Source organism: Vulpes lagopus, chromosome 4 (genome assembly GCF_018345385.1).
Source record: "Vulpes lagopus strain Blue_001 chromosome 4, ASM1834538v1, whole genome shotgun sequence".
NCBI lineage: Eukaryota > Metazoa > Chordata > Mammalia > Carnivora > Canidae > Vulpes > Vulpes lagopus.
Genome location: NC_054827.1, coordinates 72,518,973 through 72,539,795, shown reverse-complemented (window position 1 = coordinate 72,539,795; position 20,823 = coordinate 72,518,973). Strand labels below are relative to the sequence as shown.

General features: G+C 37.1%; 1 protein-coding gene across 1 annotated transcript in view; it reads left to right on the top strand.

Annotated features, from left to right (window-relative positions):
• LOC121489040 (leucyl and cystinyl aminopeptidase) overlaps positions 1–20,823 on the top strand; it is a 97,444-nt gene that overhangs the window by 55,690 nt on the left and 20,931 nt on the right. The window contains exons 7-13 of the mRNA XM_041751483.1: positions 524–637; positions 2,036–2,170; positions 6,450–6,581; positions 12,037–12,197; positions 12,420–12,508; positions 19,099–19,282; positions 20,386–20,542. Coding sequence (XP_041607417.1) covers positions 524–637; positions 2,036–2,170; positions 6,450–6,581; positions 12,037–12,197; positions 12,420–12,508; positions 19,099–19,282; positions 20,386–20,542 — 972 coding nt within the window. The remainder of the gene's footprint in view (positions 1–523; positions 638–2,035; positions 2,171–6,449; positions 6,582–12,036; positions 12,198–12,419; positions 12,509–19,098; positions 19,283–20,385; positions 20,543–20,823) is intronic.

The window sequence follows — 20,823 nt, the reverse complement described above, 5'->3', positions numbered from 1 at the left end:
TACTATTATATCATAGAAGAAGACATTTAAAGATCTTTCTGATTTCCTTTATTTATGTGCATGACAACTTTCTTAAACTTTCTTAAAGTTTCTTAAAGGAAAGTTTATTTTTAGTTGTCATGGATGGTTGTAGATAGAATGGAAATAATCTTACTAACTTGATATTAGAAGGTAGAAGAATTTCATCATCTAGGAAATAACACTTTTAATGAAGTAACTAAAAAATGTTTTTGTTTACCTAGTAAACAGTGTGTGCATTAATTTGATAAATATGCTGATTGTGTTTCTTGCATGTTTTCCCATTCAACAAGGCGAAAATGTTAACATTTTCATTTTAGAGTAAATGTATACAAATTTTCTTGTAAGTCGTTAATTTGAATATAGTTTGTTTCAACAAATACCTGTATTTTTAAGTAATTATAACCTAGTTATAGGTGATTAATCTGACAATTCAATTATTAAAAAATTCTTAAGAGTGTAAATGTTATATTGGTTACTGGTTTGTTTGTTTTTCCCCCCACAGTGGTTTGGTAATCTGGTAACAATGAAGTGGTGGAATGATCTGTGGCTAAATGAAGGGTTTGCTACTTTCATGGAATATTTCTCTTTGGAAAAAATATTCAAAGAGCTCTCCAGTGTAAGTACAGCATTTGTTACATGTACTGTCATATTTACCATGTATTTTCTAGACATTTGGAGAAAAAATGTTTCTAGAAAGATATAATAAAATTGAAACTTGTTACTGATATGTTCTACCTCTTGAGATTTGACAGTGATAATTAAGCTTTTATTTATTGATATGTTTTATTGAAAGTTGAAATTAAGTGAAATTATGTTTTGTTAGGATGGACATTTTGAATCACTTTGCTACATTTTATTTTTAATAGATGTGGCCCTTCTCTTTGAAGGAGTTTAGATAAAGTTGAAAAGCCTTTTTTACAAAACAAAATTTTTTATCCTTTGTATAAAAAGAGAAAAAAAATTAAGACATTTGTAGTACTGTCTCTCTGTTATCACTGTGATCATTCTTGTGACAGATTGATACAGACAGTAATTTGCCCTGTTAAAGTAAACACCATATTTTGTACCCTTTTCAAAGACTTAGGACATCATTCTGACATAGAGAGCATAATAATGTTACTGAGTTATTAGTCTCCCTGGAAATGTTTCCTATCCTTAGAAGTATTTGAATATACCAGGCTGTGGTATGATAGGTATTACCAAATAATCCAAGCAAGAGGTAGTAAAGTATAAATAAAGATCCCATTCAACCCTAAAATTCTGTGACTTTCTATTAAATACATGATTCAAGACTGCTTCAACATAGGGATACACTTAAGAGCTTCCAGTTTGAAATTTTTGTGTAACACCCGTTCAAAAACTTACGGTGGGTAGAAGGAACTCATTTTTAGCTAGAATACTAAGCAAAGTATTCTAAATCTATGTTACTTAATTAAGCAATGAGATACACAGTTTCACCACTTGGTGGTGCCCAGAATGTTTAAAACCTTTTAATGTATATTCTAGGGGAGCTTGTCTGCTGAACTATGAAAGAATTCTACTTAAGTGTTATATTTTATTTCAAATGAACTTCAGTTAAGAGAAATGTATATTAATAAAGAAACATGGATAATAAATCAGCTTAAGGACCAGTTTTTATTTTTGCTTTTTAATTTCAGATATTATTTAAAATATACACTAACCATTTTAGAATATTTACTTTGAATATCTATCTGGATTTGGCACATTTGGTTGCTTCAATAATAGATTCTTAATTTATCCTTAGGCAGTGGCTTCAGAAACCATGTTTTTCATGTGGCTAGGAGGTTTATTTCTTTTTTTAAATGTTAGGAATATGAACGAAAGTTGCTCTGTTCCTACATTTTCAAAAGCTTATTTTCTGTGGTGTAATGAAGATGGTCTTTTTAAAAAATTATCTTAAACATTAAGTAGTCTAATTTATAAATAATTACTGTACTTGCTTTTGCCTTTGATATTTTTCATGGCTTCCTAATCTGTTTGATGTTTTTGCTAGTATGAAGATTTCTTAGATGCTCGATTTAAAACCATGAAGAAAGATTCCTTGAATTCATCTCATCCGATATCATCATCATCTGTTGAGTCTTCAGAACAGATTGAAGAAATGTTTGATTCTCTTTCCTATTTTAAGGTACTGCTGTGCACACCAGGGACTTGAGTGGGTTTCAAGTTCATTTCATATTTGAGCAAGCTGCATCATTTAGATTACTTTATAGATTAAAAATTATTTTAAGATTATTTTCAGGTATGCTTTTAAACTTTAAAATGTTTGCTTCTTTTTAAATCTTGGTTTTAACTTTTCTGTGTTTTTCTTTATTTCTCTATTCATATTTTAGCTCTGACTAGGTTTCTGGGCAGTTAATCAGATCAAAGCAATATATATATATATATATATTTTTTTTTTTTTTTTTTTTTTTAATATATCTTTTAAAGTTGGTTTAGTCTCCAGGTCTACAGGTAGAATATATCTAGGGAACATTCTAAGCAGACCTTTGGCTGCGTTATTGAAAATTGAGGTGTGTTCCAGTCACAATTGCCAAAACATGTAAAGCAAAAGAGATTATAAGAGCTGAAAACTAGATTGCAGGAGCAGAGGCACAGACTCCAGGTTTGGGAGTGGAGCAAAAACAGAAAACTAGAATCCTCATTAGGCTCACCATAAGTCAGGGGTGCCTGAGTGAGTGGCTTAGATGGTTGAGCGTCTGCCTTTGGCTCAGGTTATGATTTTCGAGTCCTGGGATTTAGCCCTTGTGTTGGGCTCCCTGCTCAACGGGGAGTCTGCTTCTCCCTCTTCCTGTAACCCCCCATCCCTGGTCGCACACTGGCTCTCTCTCTCAAATGAATAAATAAAATCTTTTTTTAAAAAAAGATGGGGTCACATAGGTCAGGGGACAGAACAGTGCCACTCACAGTTTTGGAGGGAGTCATGAATGTTAGGACTTATTTTTGCCTTCTTACTCTGGCTGTCAGATTGATTGATTAATAAATGACTTCCTGCACTGGACAGAGAAAATACAAAAAACATGTGAGATACATATCAAAAGCTCAAAGTTTAGGTGGTGGGTACTTGTTAAGCAATAAGAGATGATATATGTGGAATGAATGGTACAAACTTTTTTTACTTAGAATTATGAAGAGAACTTTTTTAGAGGAAAATGGAATTGAAGGGAATTAAATAATAAAAAGAATACAGATAAAGAAGAATGGAAAGCCCTGAGTCGGGCAGGAATGGGGCAGTGAGGTGTACAACGAACAAGGAATACTAATGGGCAAGAAATTTTTGTTTAGGGAGTAAATGCTTATAGTGGAAGCCATATGTGGAGTAGGGGAAAGATGAGACAGGTAGGTTGGGGCAGTTGTAGAAGGTTCTGAATTCCATCAGGAATCTGGACTTTTTTCTGTAAGCAATAGGAAGCTTTAGAAGATTTTTCAAACAAAGGAATTCCTTGATTAAAGTTACTGTTTAGGAAAACTAATTTGTTCCAGCTTACAAAGTAGATTTAAGTGGAGGGAGACCTGAAGTCAGGAAGTTGCTGGCAAAAGGCAAGCATGATGTGGTAAAAGTGTGAAATTAGGAGTGGTAGTGGAAGTGGAAGGAAAATGATGAGTGTAAAAGAATAGTCGGGGAAGGGAGGTTCTTGAAGGATTTAGTGACAGAGTAAGGCAGGCAGGCAAAGAGGGAGCCATGTTCTCCAGGTTAACACCTAACTGGCATAGAAAATGGTGGTACTGTTAACATGAGAACTGAAGAGTTTAATCACCTATATTAAATATATTCCAAGTAGAGCACCTGCTGTGATTTTTAAAGCCCATTTCGGATCTGTCAATAAAATGTTTAAACTTGTAGTTCTGTTCTTATACAGAACTGTTACTTCAGGATTTGTTTTTACAGAGCACTGTCATCCTCTGACCCATATCCCCAAAACCCCAAATTCAGTGTCTTCTGATCATGTGGTCTTCACAGCATACCTGACTCCTGTCAGTATGGTAACTACTTATTTCAGGATTGGAAGTCTGGCAAATACTCCACATAATTGGGAAAAAGTAGGACTCTTGGGTAATTTACCAGTATTGTATGCAAGAACAAGTAAGGATCATTTGGGAAATGTGTTTTATAGACATATTCGCTCTGGGGTTTTTGATCTTCAATCCTAATTTTGATGTAGATTGTCTGTTGAGGAGATCAACTAGGAAGGAAACTTTGAAAGAAAAAGAAAAAAAAGGTCTGAAATTTAAATGCCAGAAGAGGGGCGCCTGGGGGGCTCAGTCAATTAGGCATCTCCCTTCTTAGGTCATGATCACAAGGTCCTGGGATCGAGCCCCACATTGGGCTCTTTGCTCAGCAGGAAGCCTGCTTCCCCCTCTCCCTCTGCTGTTCCTCCTGCTTGTGCTCTCTCTCTCTGTTGAATCAATAAATAAAATCTTTTTAAAAATGCCAGAGGCACCAAAATGAGGAGTTTCAATGCAAGATGAGGATCCAGCAAGAGACTGAGAACGATGGTCAGTGAATAGGGATAGAATCAAGAGAGGTGTCCCAAGGCCAAGTGCAGAAAGACTCCAAACGGGGAGTGAATGATTAATCATATCAAATGCTGCTGGCAGGTTGATGAGTGTGGGAATTGCCATTGGCTCCACACCACGAAGTTCTCCCGTGACCTTGATAAAAACACTTCCAATGGAGTGATGATTGGATGACGGCTCTAGAGAAAGTGGTTAAGAGAGCAAATGGAGCTAGCAAATGCAGACAGCTCTTTTGAGAAGTTTACTACAAAGGGGGAATAAGAAATAGGATGATAACTGGAAAAGGCAAGGGGTTAAAGAAAGGAAGGACATCTTTTATTTGTTTTATATGAGGAATATTGCATAGTTTTGTTAATGGGAATGTAATAGTAGTGAGGGAAAGTTGGTGATGCAAGGCTGAAAGGGATCTGTTGCCAACAAGAATGAATACTTAAATGTGTAGAACAGGGATCCCTGGGTGGCGCAGCGGTTTGGCGCCTGCCTTTGGCCCAGGGCGCGATCCTGGAGACCCGGGATCGAATCCCACATCAGGCTCCCGGCGCATGGAGCCTGCTTCTCCCTCTGCCTGTGTCTCTGCCTCTCTCTCTTTCTCTCTGTATGACTATCGTAAATAAATAAAATTAAAAAAAAAAAATGTGTAGAACAAGTAACGCCATGAAGCATGGTATAGAAAAAAGGGAGTCGTAGGTATTAAATACAGTTATCTGTATCTGATGATCTTTTTTTTTAAAGGTTTTATTTATTTATTCATGAGAGACAGAAATGGAGACAGAGACAGAGACACAGGCAGACGGAGAAGCAGGCTCCATGCAGGGAGCCTGACGTGGGACTCGATCCCGGGACTCCAGGATCAGGCCCTGGGCTGAAGGCAGCGCTAAACCGCTGAGCCACCCGGCTGCCCTGTATCTGATGATCTTGATGGCTTCATATTACTACATTTTTACCAGAAGTGAAAATCAAAGACTATTTGAGTTCCTTCTGTATAGTAGGTATTGTTTTAGTCCCTGGAATTGAGCTTTTTGGATTTTCCCTCAACTATGGTACAGTCTAGAAGAAGAAATGAATAAATAAATAAGTAAATAAGTATATGTATATATATATTTAAATATATATCTGTAGCAGATGCAGAAAGTGATATAAATTGCTCTTGAAGATAGAGAAATATTTCTATCTCAAATCGGGGATGACTTCACAAAAGTGGTTTTTGGAGATGGTGACATATGCTTTGGTGACTCACTGGTGTCACGGAAGTGCCTTTAACAGTTGCATGTTGGATTTTGAATTATTAGTGTATGCGTACTGCCCTATATATTCATTAGTTCCAAACATATTTGAAGTGACTCTGCAGGAAGAAGAGAGATCTTGGTTATTTTAGCAACATGATATATTGAAACTGGAAATTAATGTACTCCCAAGCAGAGAGGCTTTTGGAGCTCTGCTTGTTTATTGTCTCCAGCAGTGAACCCGTGAATTCAACTGGTATTCTGAGCACTGGGGATGGAGATGGGGATTCCACAGAAGATTTGGCATATTTGTCTATTAAAGATATATTCACAGACACTTAGCTTTTATCACAACACTGAGATAGAAACTGATAAACTACCTAAATGGCTTATAGTAGGATTAGTATACGTGGGAATCTGCTCCATTTTTCTTTTGTCAGATCTCTTAAAATAATTTTTAAGACAATTTGAACACCATTCACATCTGATTATATGACAGTAAATAACAGTGTTTTACAACTAGGTTCTCTATATGTGAGTATATTATTAGAATAATTATATTTTGAATTTTAGATTCTCAGTTCTATAAACCTATTGTAGTCTTTTATTTACTCCCTTTTCTCACTTTTCTTTTCTTTTCTTTTCTTTTTTTTTTTTTTTGAATAGGGAGCTTCCCTCTTGTTGATGCTGAAAACTTTTCTTAGTGAAGATGTGTTTCAACATGCTGTTGTTTTTTATCTGCATAATCATAGCTATGCCTCCATTCAAAGTGATGATCTGTGGAATAGTTTTAATGAGGTAAGTGACCTGAATATTTAGTTCTTAAAGAAGATCAGAGTTCTTCCATTTATATTTTTATCAAGCATATAAATAAGCAATAGTATCAAAGATAGTTATTTGAGAGAGCACAGAGGTCAAGAGATGGATGTATAACATTTTTGTATAACCATTTTTGTTCTGTACCTTAATCTTGATTCCTGCTTTGTAGGAAAGTAGCCCTTTCTGATGTAATAGATATATTATTATATTTTCATTATTTGAATTTTTTTTCAAAAATCTGTTTTCCTTTTCTTCTTTTTTATGTTTTTTAAAGATTATTTATTCATTCAGAAAGAGCGAAGAGAGAGGCAGAGACACAGGCAGAGGGAGAAGCAGGCACCCTGCAGGAAGCCTGATGTAGAACTCTATCCTGGGTCTCCAGGATCACACCCCGGGCTGCAGGCGGCGCTAAACCGCTGCGCCACCGGGGCTGCCCTGTTTTCCTTTTCTTATCCTTTTGCATCTTTACCTCTGATTTATGATTTTTTTTTCCTCACTCTGCCTTATGAAGCTTCCTGACTTTTGTGGCTCTTTTCTTACAAGACCATCCTTATAGATGATATACTACAAGCTGGCCTTCATGGGCTCCATATTGCCCTTGAATCATTTTGCTGTTTGGATTTTTTTGCGCCTGCAAATGTTCTAACAAGCAGTGCAGTTAGGTCCGAGTTAACCTTCAGAGTAATGCATGAACCCAGCCTGCATTGTGCATGTATGCTAATTGCATAACCCCCAGGAGCATTTTAGTTTGTTGTTACCCTAATCCAGATCAGGGGTTTTCATGTTTTGGAAGATCACAGACATATTTGAAACTTTGATGAAAATTCTGGACATATCCCCCCCCCCCCCCAAAAAAAAAACCCTACATATATGCACAAAGTTTCAAAGTTTTAGGGCCCAGGATTAAGAACTATTCTGGGGCTGCCTGGGTAGCACAGCTTCTGACTTTCAGTTTTGGCTCAGGGTCATGGTCTCAGGATTGTGAGATTGAGCCCCGTGTCAGATTCCATGCTCAGTGCAGTGTCTGCTTAAGACTCTCTCTTCCCCTTTCTGCCCCCTGCTTTCTGTACTCTATCTCTCTAAAATAAATAAATCTTTATTTTTTTTTAAAGATTTTATTTATTCGCGAGACACACACACACACACACACAGAGGCAGAGACACAGGCAGAGGGAGAAGCAGGCTCCATGCAAGGAGCCCGAAGTGGGACTCGATCCCCAGTCTCCAGGGTCACGCTCTGGACTGTAGGCAGCACTAAATCACTGAGCCACCCACGGATCCCCAATAAATAAATCTTTAAAATAACAACAACTAAAAGACCCCTCGTATTCTGAATCTCTTCCATATACTCTTCCTGTCTTACCTTCAACCTGTATTTTCTAGCTGTTAACCCTGTGCCCAGAAGGTGTACCTTCCCTTCTCTCTCAGTTCTCTTTGTGAAGATGGATTAGTCCCTATTACTAAAGAGTTGCTTCCACATCACTGTTTTTTTTCTCATCATATGGTAACATTTCAATTGGAAGCACATTCTTTACTTTATACTCATTGTATTATCTCCTTACATTTAGAATATATTTCTTCTTTTCTGACTTACTTCAGCTTTTGCCTCCTAGTTTTCCTATCCCGACCTCGTCCCTAACATTATCCTCAGGTTTTTCAACCTCCGCATCAAAGTATGCCCTGGCCTTTTCATTCCCATCCCATTTCAAAGACCCAAAAATGCTTTCGGCAAAGTTTGTTTCCTTCCCAATACATTATCCAGAAATGAATGTATCAGAGCCCTGAGAAATGTAATATTAATGTTGCAGCGAATTTGGATAGGTTTGATCCATCCTTTCTGCTTTAAATAAATGGGCATATGGAGACTGAGGTTGAGGCCTGCCATCGTGGAGTGATACTGTTACCAAATACTTAAGGCACTTAAAGAATTTTAGGTGCTTGCAGTTCAAATTCATATACAACCTAGAGCACTGATTGGAATCAGAAGGTTAACTCACATGCTTTAAAGAGATAGTTGTTCCAGAATTTCTTCTCGATCATTGATGCCAGATGTCATAGGGACAGTGGGTTTTAGAGGGTCTGTGAACCTCTGACACTGGATGCTAGATTTCATAGGTAAGTTGATGCAATTTCCGGGAGAGTGTCTGTGACTATCAGAAAAGGTGACAACTGCTGTTTGGAGAAACTTAGAGTCAAGGCACCTGACCCATTGACATGTTACACTTCTGCTCCTTTCTGGCACTCACACAGTATTAGTTCTTTCCAAGATGAGCATTAACATTTGCAAAACCAGAGGGTCTGAGGAATAAAGAGAAATCTGTACACAGGCTGACTCAGGAATTGAGTAGCTGTGCTTCTTCTTCTAGAGCGTGTATCATTATTCATACCTTCTCAGTGGTAGTCTTGTGAGCTGAAGGAGTGCTTGTCCCTACTTAGAGATTTTGACAAACACTCAGTGAATGAACTTCTTTCTCAACACAGGGTTTCTCTTACTTTCTCTAGTTGTCACTTAGTTCTGTGCCAGGTGACTTTCCTTTTAGCAGTTGTTCATTTACTTAGATTAGAATTGTATTTAACTCCACATTTGTGCTCCTGTTTTTATATTAACAGTACACATAGTTTGGAACGCCTGAGTGGCTCAGCGGTTGAGCATCTGCCTTCGACTGAGGGCATGATCCCAGGATCTGGGATCAAGTCCCACATCAGGCTCCTTGCGGGGAGCCTGCTTCTCCCTCTGCCTGTGTCTCTGCCTCTCTCTCTCTCTCTCTCTCTCTCTCTCTTTCTCTCTCTCTCTCCCTCTCCCCCTCCCTCGCAAATGAATGAATGAATGAATGAATGAATGAATAAATAAATAAATAAAATCTCTAAAAAAAACAGTGCACGTAATCTTCATAGAATATGGTAGGCAGAGAGGGAAAGGTACAAACTGTAAAGTTTTTAAGCTGTTTATTTTTAAGCAAAAATAATTCTTTTTTTATAGGTCACAAACAAAACACTAGATGTAAAGAAAATGATGAAAACATGGACCCTGCAGAAAGGATTTCCTTTAGTGACTGTTCAAAGAAAAGGAAAGGAACTTCATGTACAACAAGAAAGATACTTTTTAAATAAGAAGCCTGAAATGCAGCCTTCAGATGCAAGGTACATTCGTGCCCTTTCTGCCTGCTATCTCTTTTGCACCCTTGGGTTAAAGTATTTGTAAATTACAATCACCTTGGAAACCTAACCAGATTTTCTTTTTCTGCGGATAGCTTGAAAAATTTCTCCTTTCTGCCAAAGGGAAAGAAAAGGACCCAACAAATTATGTGTAACTGACTAAAATACTCCAGAGAGTAATAGTCTTCCAATATTTTCTTTTCACAGCTATCTCTGGCATATTCCACTATCCTATGTCACTGAGGGAAGAAATTACTCAAAATATCCATTGGTATTTTTACTGGACAAGAAATCAGGTTTGACTCTAATTAACTCTTTTCTGATAAGAAATTTGAAACAGCATGTTTTTTTAAAAAGAAATCTGACCAAGCAGCAAGAGGGAGATTTTTTTTTTTTAAAGATTTTATTTATTCGCGAGACACACACACACACACACACAGAGGCAGAGACACAGGCAGAGGGAGAAGCAGGCTCCATGCAAGGAGCCCGAAGTGGGACTCGATCCCCAGTCTCCAGGGTTCACGCTCTGGACTGTAGGCAGCACTAAATCACTGAGCCACCCACGATCCCCAATAAATAAATCTTTAAAATAACAACAACTAAAAGACCCCTCGTATTCTGAATCTCTTCCATATACTCTTCCTGTCTTACCTTCAACCTGTATTTTCTAGCTGTTAACCCTGTGCCCAGAAGGTGTCCTTCCCTTTTCTCTCAGTTCTCTTTGTGAAGATGGATTAGTCCCTATTACTAGAGTTGCTTCCACATCACTGTTTTTTTTCTCATCATATGGTAACATTTCAATTGGAAGCACATTCTTTACTTTATACTCATTGTATTATCTCCTTACATTTAGAATATATTTCTTCTTTTCTGACTTACTTCAGCTTTTGCCTCCTAGTTTTCCTATCCCGACCTCGTCCCTAACATTATCCTCAGGTTTTTCAACCTCCGCATCAAAGTATGCCCTGGCCTTTTCATTCCCATCCCATTTCAAAGACCCAAAAATGCTTTCGGCAAAGTTTGTTTCCTTCCCAATACATTATCCAGAAATGAATGTATCAGAGCCCTGAGAAATGTAATATTAATGTTGCAGCGAATTTGGATAGGTTTGATCCATCCTTTCTGCTTTAAATAAATGGGCATATGGAGACTGAGGTTGAGGCCTGCCATCGTGGAGTGATACTGTTACCAAATACTTAAGGCACTTAAAGAATTTTAGGTGCTTGCAGTTCAAATTCATATACAACCTAGAGCACTGATTGGAATCAGAAGGTTAACTCACATGCTTTAAAGAGATAGTTGTTCCAGAATTTCTTCTCGATCATTGATGCCAGATGTCATAGGGACAGTGGGTTTTAGAGGGTCTGTGAACCTCTGACACTGGATGCTAGATTTCATAGGTAAGTTGATGCAATTTCCGGGAGAGTGTCTGTGACTATCAGAAAAGGTGACAACTGCTGTTTGGAGAAACTTAGAGTCAAGGCACCTGACCCATTGACATGTTACACTTCTGCTCCTTTCTGGCACTCACACAGTATTAGTTCTTTCCAAGATGAGCATTAACATTTGCAAAACCAGAGGGTCTGAGGAATAAAGAGAAATCTGTACACAGGCTGACTCAGGAATTGAGTAGCTGTGCTTCTTCTTCTAGAGCGTGTATCATTATTCATACCTTCTCAGTGGTAGTCTTGTGAGCTGAAGGAGTGCTTGTCCCTACTTAGAGATTTTGACAAACACTCAGTGAATGAACTTCTTTCTCAACACAGGGTTTCTCTTACTTTCTCTAGTTGTCACTTAGTTCTGTGCCAGGTGACTTTCCTTTTAGCAGTTGTTCATTTACTTAGATTAGAATTGTATTTAACTCCACATTTGTGCTCCTGTTTTTATATTAACAGTACACATAGTTTGGAACGCCTGAGTGGCTCAGCGGTTGAGCATCTGCCTTCGACTGAGGGCATGATCCCAGGATCTGGGATCAAGTCCCACATCAGGCTCCTTTGCGGGGAGCCTGCTTCTCCCTCTGCCTGTGTCTCTGCCTCTCTCTCTCTCTCTCTCTCTCTCTCTCTCTCCCTCTCCCCCTCCCTCGCAAATGAATGAATGAATGAATGAATGAATGAATGAATAAATAAATAAATAAATAAATAAATAAATAAATAAAATCTCTAAAAAAAACAGTGCACGTAATCTTCATAGAATATGGTAGGCAGAGAGGGAAAGGTACAAACTGTAAAGTTTTTAAGCTGTTTATTTTTAAGCAAAAATAATTCTTTTTTTATAGGTCACAAACAAAACACTAGATGTAAAGAAAATGATGAAAACATGGACCCTGCAGAAAGGATTTCCTTTAGTGACTGTTCAAAGAAAAGGAAAGGAACTTCATGTACAACAAGAAAGATACTTTTTAAATATGAAGCCTGAAATGCAGCCTTCAGATGCAAGGTACATTCGTGCCCTTTCTGCCTGCTATCTCTTTTGCACCCTTGGGTTAAAGTATTTGTAAATTACAATCACCTTGGAAACCTAACCAGATTTTCTTTTTCTGCGGATAGCTTGAAAAATTTCTCCTTTCTGCCAAAGGGAAAGAAAAGGACCCAACAAATTATGTGTAACTGACTAAAATACTCCAGAGAGTAATAGTCTTCCAATATTTTCTTTTCACAGCTATCTCTGGCATATTCCACTATCCTATGTCACTGAGGGAAGAAATTACTCAAAATATCCATTGGTATTTTTACTGGACAAGAAATCAGGTTTGACTCTAATTAACTCTTTTCTGATAAGAAATTTGAAACAGCATGTTTTTTTAAAAAGAAATCTGACCAAGCAGCAAGAGGGAGATTTTTTTTTTTAAAGATTTTATTCATTTATTCATAGAGACAGAGATAGAGAGGCAGAGACACAGGCAGAGGGAGAAGCAGGCTCCATGCAGAGAGCCCAACTTGGGACTTGATCCAGGGTCTCCAGGATCACGCCCTGGGCTGCAGGCGGCGCTAAACCGCTGCGCCACCGGGGCTGCCCAAGAGGGAGATTATACTTTCCAAAGTGTACAGTTTTGGAGCGTGTTTTATGAGTCACCTATACAAGACAGGACTAAAGTGACATTGGTCCATCTATCATGTATGAAGGTAGTGAAATAAGGTATAAACAGTTGCACTGACTGTGCTAGCAGTCTCGGTAGAAAATTGCAAATGCTGTCTTTATAGCCTAGATAAATTTTATGTTACAAAGTATAAAGTAGTAGAAGCAGAGCAGTCTCTTGAAGTATGCTCTGCTATCTCCTTTTTAGGAGTGAGCATGGGCGACTGCATTTCAACAAGTACCTTAGATGATTCTTATGCATAATAAAGGTTGATTCAGGATCTAGATTCAGAGTAAATAATCGTTACAAAATATCCTGTGAACATAGTATATACATTTTTTGGCAATAAGAAAATGGGGCGGGCAGCCCCAGTGGCTCAGCGGTTTGGCGCCGCCTTCAGCCCAGGGCGTGATTCTGGAGACCCTGGATCGAGTCCCACATAGGGCTCCCTGCATGGAGCCTGCTTCTCCCTCTGCCTGTGTCTCTGCCTCTCTCTCTCTCTCAAAAAATAAAATCTTAAAAAAAAAAAAGAAAATGGGGCAAGAAATTATGATTGTAAGGAGGGATAAGAAAATGTAAAGATTGTATATGTTGGACCCATAAGTAGTCTATGAAAAAAAAAAATTGAAATGTAGTTTCTGACCATTGGTGAAATACCACTACGAATGCCACACCACACATCCTGAGAAAACATGAATATCTTGGGTCCTGCAGAATGCTCTAGATATATGGAAAGGGAAAATTTCTTGTTTGAATTTGTATCTAGTGTTGAAGCCTATATTTTTGAGAGGGGAGTATGGCCTAGTGGTTAATGGAATGAACTTTGGAGCCGGATTGTCTGGTTCACTTGTATGATTGTAGGTAGTTCTGTGACTCTGAGCCTCATCCCTCAGCTGTAGAGTAGAGATAGGGATCATATTTTATAGTGTTATGGTGAGGATTGAGTTCATTTATGCAAAGCACCTATAATAATGTCTGGCATGTGTTATGTGCTATATAAATGTTAGCTGTTGTTAATGCTATTATTGAAAAATAAATCTTTAAACGTGGTAGACCCATAGTACATAAAATCTAGAAAATGGATTCACAACTATTCTCATGATTATTTCTTTCTTTTTTTTTTTTTTGATTATTTCTTTCTAATAATTTTTAAAATATTTTTTACTTAGTGTCGTTGTGTATAGGTGATTTTTATATCTTGTTAAAAAACAGATATATTTTATTTGATCTTTTCTTACTGTTGGACATTTTATACACCATTTGTCTCTATTTTAAAAAGTCTCATAAAAATTTAGGGTCTTACATGTTTGGTCATTATATGAACTTCTTTATGGGAATGATTCTCAGAAATGAAGATTGTTATCTTTTGTGATTTAGTACACATTTCTAAGTTGCCCTTCTGCTATGCGGTAATAATTTATAATGCCAGTTGAATTATATGAGCCTGCCAGTTGCATTGCAGTTTAACTAGAGTGGAGTGTTAAAACAATCTCATTATTTGAGACGCTGAGAACACTTGATAGTGTTACATCTTTGATTAGTATAACATAGCCAGAGATGCAGGGAAGGGCTGCCTTCCTTGATGAAAACAAAACTCCATACTATAAGTAGCCTTGGAAGGATGGTCCCTGGCTGAAGAAAGAACACTTAATCCCATCTGCCTTTTTGGACCAGTAAGGAAATTTGCCAACCTCCCAATAGTATGTAAGTTTTTGGTGGCTTCAGAAATAATTGGACAATAAGAAGTCTGCTTTTATTTACACTTAACTTTTTCAGCTCAGTTTGTACGTGAGCTTCTTAAACTCTTTTTGAGATTCACATCCCAAAGTCTAGCTCATATTTTACTGTTGTAGCCTCTTCTCCCTAAGCCCTTGCCTGGCACTCTATGCTTCTGCTGTACAAAAGCTGTTTTCAGCCCCTCAAACATGCTATCCTGCCTCATGTCTCTGGGCCTTTGCATATGCTGTTTTCTCTCCCAGAAGAACATTCTTGTCTCCCCATTCCTTCGATTTACTGCTGTTCATTCTTCAGATCTCAGTGTGCCCGCTGCTTGCTCCAGGAAGCTCTCCCTTACCCCAGGATAGGTTAGATGCCTACCTGAGTGTTTAAGAATAATATCCTCTACTTACCTTCTTTTGATATACTGAAGTACTGTTCTACTTATGTCTATCCTCACATTAGATATATTCCCCATTTAAGGTAGAGATCATGGCCTCTATGAATCATTTTTGTGAGCTTAGCACCCAGTAGGCATCCAAAAAATGTTTTAAATGAATAAATTTTAGTTTGTAACAAGGTGACTCAATTTCAGATCTCAGTATAAAAAGTTTTAGAAAAATAGCATTCAAATCCTGGTGAAATAAAACCTTCCTTTTTCCTTCATTTGGAAGTATTCTTAATAAAGGGGAATATGCAAAATGTACTGCAATATAATTGGTTTAATCTGGAGCTGGAACTGAGCCAATAGTTGATGAAAGCAGTGTCTGTTGCTTCTTCTTCTCAAATGTTACTGCCCTTGCTGCTACTGCTGCCATTGCTATTTTAATATCTGGTGGTTCAGGTTTTGAGAGTCCACATTGAAAATGTTCTGTCCTCACAAAAAATTATTGACCCTGAGGATGGTTGGGTCATGTTGGTTCCTAAGGCTCCAGCAAGAAGCGCTTTTATTTTAATTTGTTTCTATTCTCAAAAGAAATATAGCAGAGATGGTGACTACAGAGGCTTATTTTTTGCCATATGACTTTAGTACAGTGTGTTATCTTGGTGGTTTGTTAAATCTATAGTATATTTCCATGTGTTCTAATGCTAGGGTTCCTGGGTTAGTCCATTTGTTCAATCAAATATAGGAGTTTTATTTGATCAATATATTTGTCACTTTTCCCCACATACATGAATTTTGAATGATTAATAGTTCTGAATAAGAAGGTGTGCCAGCTGCATATTGAGGAAATTACAATAAAATAGTGTCTCCTTCTCCCTTCTCTTCCCTTTCCCCTCTCTTTATCCTTCCCTATGCTCTCTCATCCACATCTTACTCGGACCTAAGCTCTTTAACTATAGGAAATCTTTATAGTCAATCTAATTTGAAACATTCATGGTTATCACTGTGCCAGAATGTATCTGCAACTAAAAGAGCTGGCATTGTCTTTGAATGAAAGGCATTTGGAAAAAAAGAATAAGGAAGGGCATATAATTAAAATATTTATCATGTGCCATCCTCTGCTCTTGCCTTTTTCCCCCTCTAATAAAATAAAGGAGAATAAAGGTTATTGGAGAAAGGAATGCTTTTGAACAAGAGGGGATGTAGTTCAGCTGCGTGTATCATGCTAACCTACTGGAACAAGCTACACAGGAAATTTTTCAACTTTGTTGTAAGAACTTGTTTTTTTGTTTCTGTGTTTTAATGTTTCTGTATAAAACAGTAGTTGATTTTCATAACTTATTGACAAATGGTTTTTAAAATCACTACTAAATTACTTCATCTGGGCTTCTGCCATATAAGATTGGAGTTACTCTTTTTTAATGTTCAATGGACTGTGAAAATTGAACTCTTAATCTGTTAATGATTATGATAAATTAAAAACATATGAGGGTAGCCTCATCCACATTTAAGCTGTAGGATGTAGTTACCTCCCTTGTGTGCAAAGCTTTTATTTTTTAATACCTGTGGTTTTAAGGTCCTTCATTCTGGATCATTCAGAAGACCTAAAAAAGACTAATATGTTGATTCTTTAAATGATAATTCTCCTCTCTGTGCTGTTGGCTGCACTGCTCCATATCCTGTCATCGAGACGACAGTAATAATCTCAAGTACTCTCCCAGCTGCCCTCCTGCTTTCTACCGTCTGGACTTGGCCAAGTTTACAACGTGGCAAATTGCTTATCAGTCAAAATACACTGTATTTCAGTATTTTCCTGCATCCATCCTGTGGAAGAATTGCCATACCTATCATTTCTTGCCTCCTATTTTGGGAAAGGGAGATTTGGAGCTCTTTAGTCCTTATTCCCAAGGCCCTTTTTTGATAAAAGCTCTGTGGTTTGAAATTATGTTTGGTGACCTGGAGAACGTCGATATTTTTGCCATAGTTAATGATAAAGTTAATTTCATTAGTCATTGCTTTGTTAAAATGTCTCCAACCCAGAGCAGCTACTTTGTCCTCACAATTATTCCTTAGAACTGCATTCTGCTCTATGAAAAGGAAAAAATCCTATTACTGTAGTTGATCTTTACCATCTGCTGCTGTATCAGCCATAAAACAGAAATTGATATGGAATTTTTTAGTGAAAAAGACTGATTATCTGATATGTCACGGTAAGACCTGATCAGAACGTAAGCCCTTTCCATATTAAACATCCTCTGTAGTTTCAGTAGAATTGGAGTAACTAGGTATTAAGAGAATCTGATAAATTTTAATAATTCCTGCTTTTGAAGTTGATAGATCTGAGACTTTAGGTACCAAAAGGTTTAAATGTATTCCTAAAGCATCTTATGTGTAAAAACCATCGTACAGAGTTATTATGATAGTGGAAATTTTAAAACAGCCTACATATTTCTAACCAAGAGATGGCTTAAACTGTGGTAAGTCTTTAAATGGAATTTATGAAGATATTTGAATACTGTGCCTTGAAGACAGTGGAAAAAATGACTGGGGGTGGAATCTGATAGATAAAGCAGTATAAAAATAAATGCATATCTATCCACTGTGTGAAATATTACATCAATTAAAATGTGTATGGAAAAGTCTGAGCAGGAAATACACCGTACGATGTTTTCATGGAGGTTAGATTATTTTCCTTGTCCCTGTTCCTCTTCTGTAATTTTTAAACATCAGTACTCCTTACTTTAAAATTGTAAAGAAGGGACAGCTGGGTGGCTCAGCAGTTGAGCTTGAGTGTCTGCCTTCAGCTCAGGGCGTTATCCTGAGTCCAGGGATCAAGTCCCACATCGGGCACCCCACAGGGAGTCTGCTTCTCCCTCTGCCTGTGTCTCTGCCTCTCTCTGTGTGTCTCTCATGAATAAATAAATAAAATCTTTCAAAAAAAATAAAATTGGAAAGAAAACTTACATTATATACATCTCCAAACCTTATTTAGATTTGTTTTGAAAACATTTACTGTGACATAATTGTTTTGTTTATTTGTTAATTCAGCAAGTATTTTTTGGGTACCTGCTTGGAACATTGTTCTGGGCACTGAGGGGTTAGCAGTAAACAAAATAGTAAGCTCATGGAACTGTATTCATAAAGAGTAATTCTGAAGATGCTTAGAAGCATACCCTTAACTATTATATTAAATCCACGCCTTTGTTGCCAGTTGTAAAGGACATTTCTTGATTAGTAATTTGAAGGATTTTAAAAGTTCCTGCATACATTTTGTAGTCAGATTTTGTAGTAATATTTTTTGTAGTCATATATTTTATGACTACTTTTTAATTGAAATGGTTTTATATAAATTCCCAACAGTTATTTCAGCTTTTATATATACATAATGGTAGGGACCCCAAAAATGCATATCACTTTTCCTATTACTTTAACTGAGTAAAAGAGTTTACGTGTGCTTAAAGAGATCTTAATCCTTCCTAATGTTTGTTTTTGCTAGCTTTGAATTATGTGACTTCTCCAAATGGCTTCGTTTATTCTTCCGCCACCAATGTAATGAAAGACAGAGATGGAACACATTTTATGTGGTTCTCTCACCGTTTTCCCTGCTTTCTCACCCCGCACACTCCTGCCCTTTCTCCCTGTTTCTCTCCTCTAGCTCCGCTGAACTTGGAGCCAGTTCAATGCACAGACACCATGTATACTTTGTCTCTGGGCCTTAGACACTTAGGGTCCCTTGTCACTTGCTTAAAACACCCATATATCTTGAACTCTCAATGTGGGTGTCATTTCTTCCCAGAAACCTCTTCTAACATCTCCTAGGTGGTGAAGCATTCCTTCTGTGTTCTTCCATACAATGGCATATTTTCTTTGTCCATCAGTAACATTTATATGATGCTCTCCTTGCTGGCTACGTTAGACTGTAAGACCTGTGAAAGAAGGGTCATTTCTGTCTTGTTCACTATTAAATAAATGTTAAATGAATGAGTGGTGATCTTTGCTAACATTAAAATAACTGCACTAGGAGGCAGACATTTAGTTTCTTAGAATGATTAAATGTAAAAATATACTGTAGTCACTTTGAAACAAACAAAACGTCTATTTAATACTTTTTCTTTCCTTGTTATCTCATCACATCTCTTTTTTTTTTTTTTCTGTATTAGGTGTCATCAATCTTACAGAAGAAGTGCAGTGGATCAAAGTCAATACAAACATGAATGGCTATTATATTGTACACTATGGGGATGATGACTGGGAAGCACTAATCAAACAGCTGAAAACAAATCCTTATGTCCTAAGTGACAAAGACCGAGCCAACCTCATCAACAACATCTTTGAACTTGCAGGGTACATACAGTGTGCTTGGTTTGGGTTTGTTGGTTGGTTTGTTTTTAAATGAGTGTGTTGTAGAAAAGAACACTTAAAAAAAAAAAAAATAGTGTGTATTGACTGTTAGGTATTATTCATTTTGGATGATTAGGAAGATATAAGATGTAATTCCTACCTTCGAGGGTGTTATAATCTATATAGAAACATCCACTACAAAATATTGAACAGTTAAATAACAAGGTTTAAATAATGTCTTAAGATTTGGCGATACCAACAGGTAAGACACATGTTTGCTGAATAAATTAATGTAGGAGTTCAGACTCTATTTCATGAGAGAATTCTTTTCCAGGAGCATTTAATTTAGGCATGAAACTTAGTGCTTACCCACTGGTTTGAGTGATGTCTCAGAGTTGAGGCCTTCTTATTTGTGTCTAGCTTGCCTCCCAACCACTCCAGGCGTTATAGAATCTCACAACCAAGTATGGCGGTGACCTTGTGTGTAGATATCCTCTAAATAGTAGGGTTACCAACTTGGATTGTTAATGGGGCTAGAGACACATGGGATATTCTGACTGTTTTGACCTTCTTATTTTGGTTTATTTTTTATGAAGAGACCTTAGGGCATCTGAGCCATCATTGTTTTGATTTCTCTTAAATGGTTAATTTTTAAAACATATTCACCATAAATTCACAGTGAATCTTGCTGTACCAAGTTTGACAAATTCCTCTACAAATAGCAAAATATTTTCTTTTTGATTCAGAACCTTTTTATGTCACATATCCTCATCTGGTAAATACAAGTCATAAATAAATAAAATGAGGACTTTTTATCTTTTCTCCCCTAAGACATTGCAATACTTTCCAATGAGTCAGTAGCAATTTACAGGTAACTTAGGGAATAAAACCTGAGCTATTGTTTATCTTTCTCATGAAATGTATCTTTAACCTTGGGTCATACACATGAACTTAAGATAATAATGTTTAGTCTAACTTTACAGAATGCCACTCTAAGCTTAAATTGTAGTTCTCCAAGACTCATCATCTATTCATAAAGTGTCTCTACATCCATATAGATTTTATCTCCCTCATCATATTGACTTTTCTGTTCTTTTACCTGTTAGCCTAGGCAAGGTATCTCTTCGGAGGGCCTTTGATTTGATTGATTACCTTGGAAACGAGACCTGTACTGCACCAATCACTGAAGCCCTGTTCCAGACGGGCCTCATCTATAACCTCCTTGAAAAGCTGGGATACATGGATCTGGCCTCAAGAGTAGTGGTAAGTCTGCCTTATTGCTACCATTGTCTTAGTTGCTCGCCTTTAATGTCATTCACAGTTCCATTTGGCAGAGTAATAGACTGAAAAAGCAACGAGTTATATTCCCTTTTCTTCACTTTCTTAGGTATGAAATCTTTACTTTGAATCATAATCTCATTGCTTACCAGGAAGAGGTGATAAAAGACTTAGCATAACATGGTCTTGTTTGAATATCAAAATAAGGACTTCTGAATATCAAAATAAGGACACTGCTGTCAAAATGAGGTCACAGGAAAAGAAAA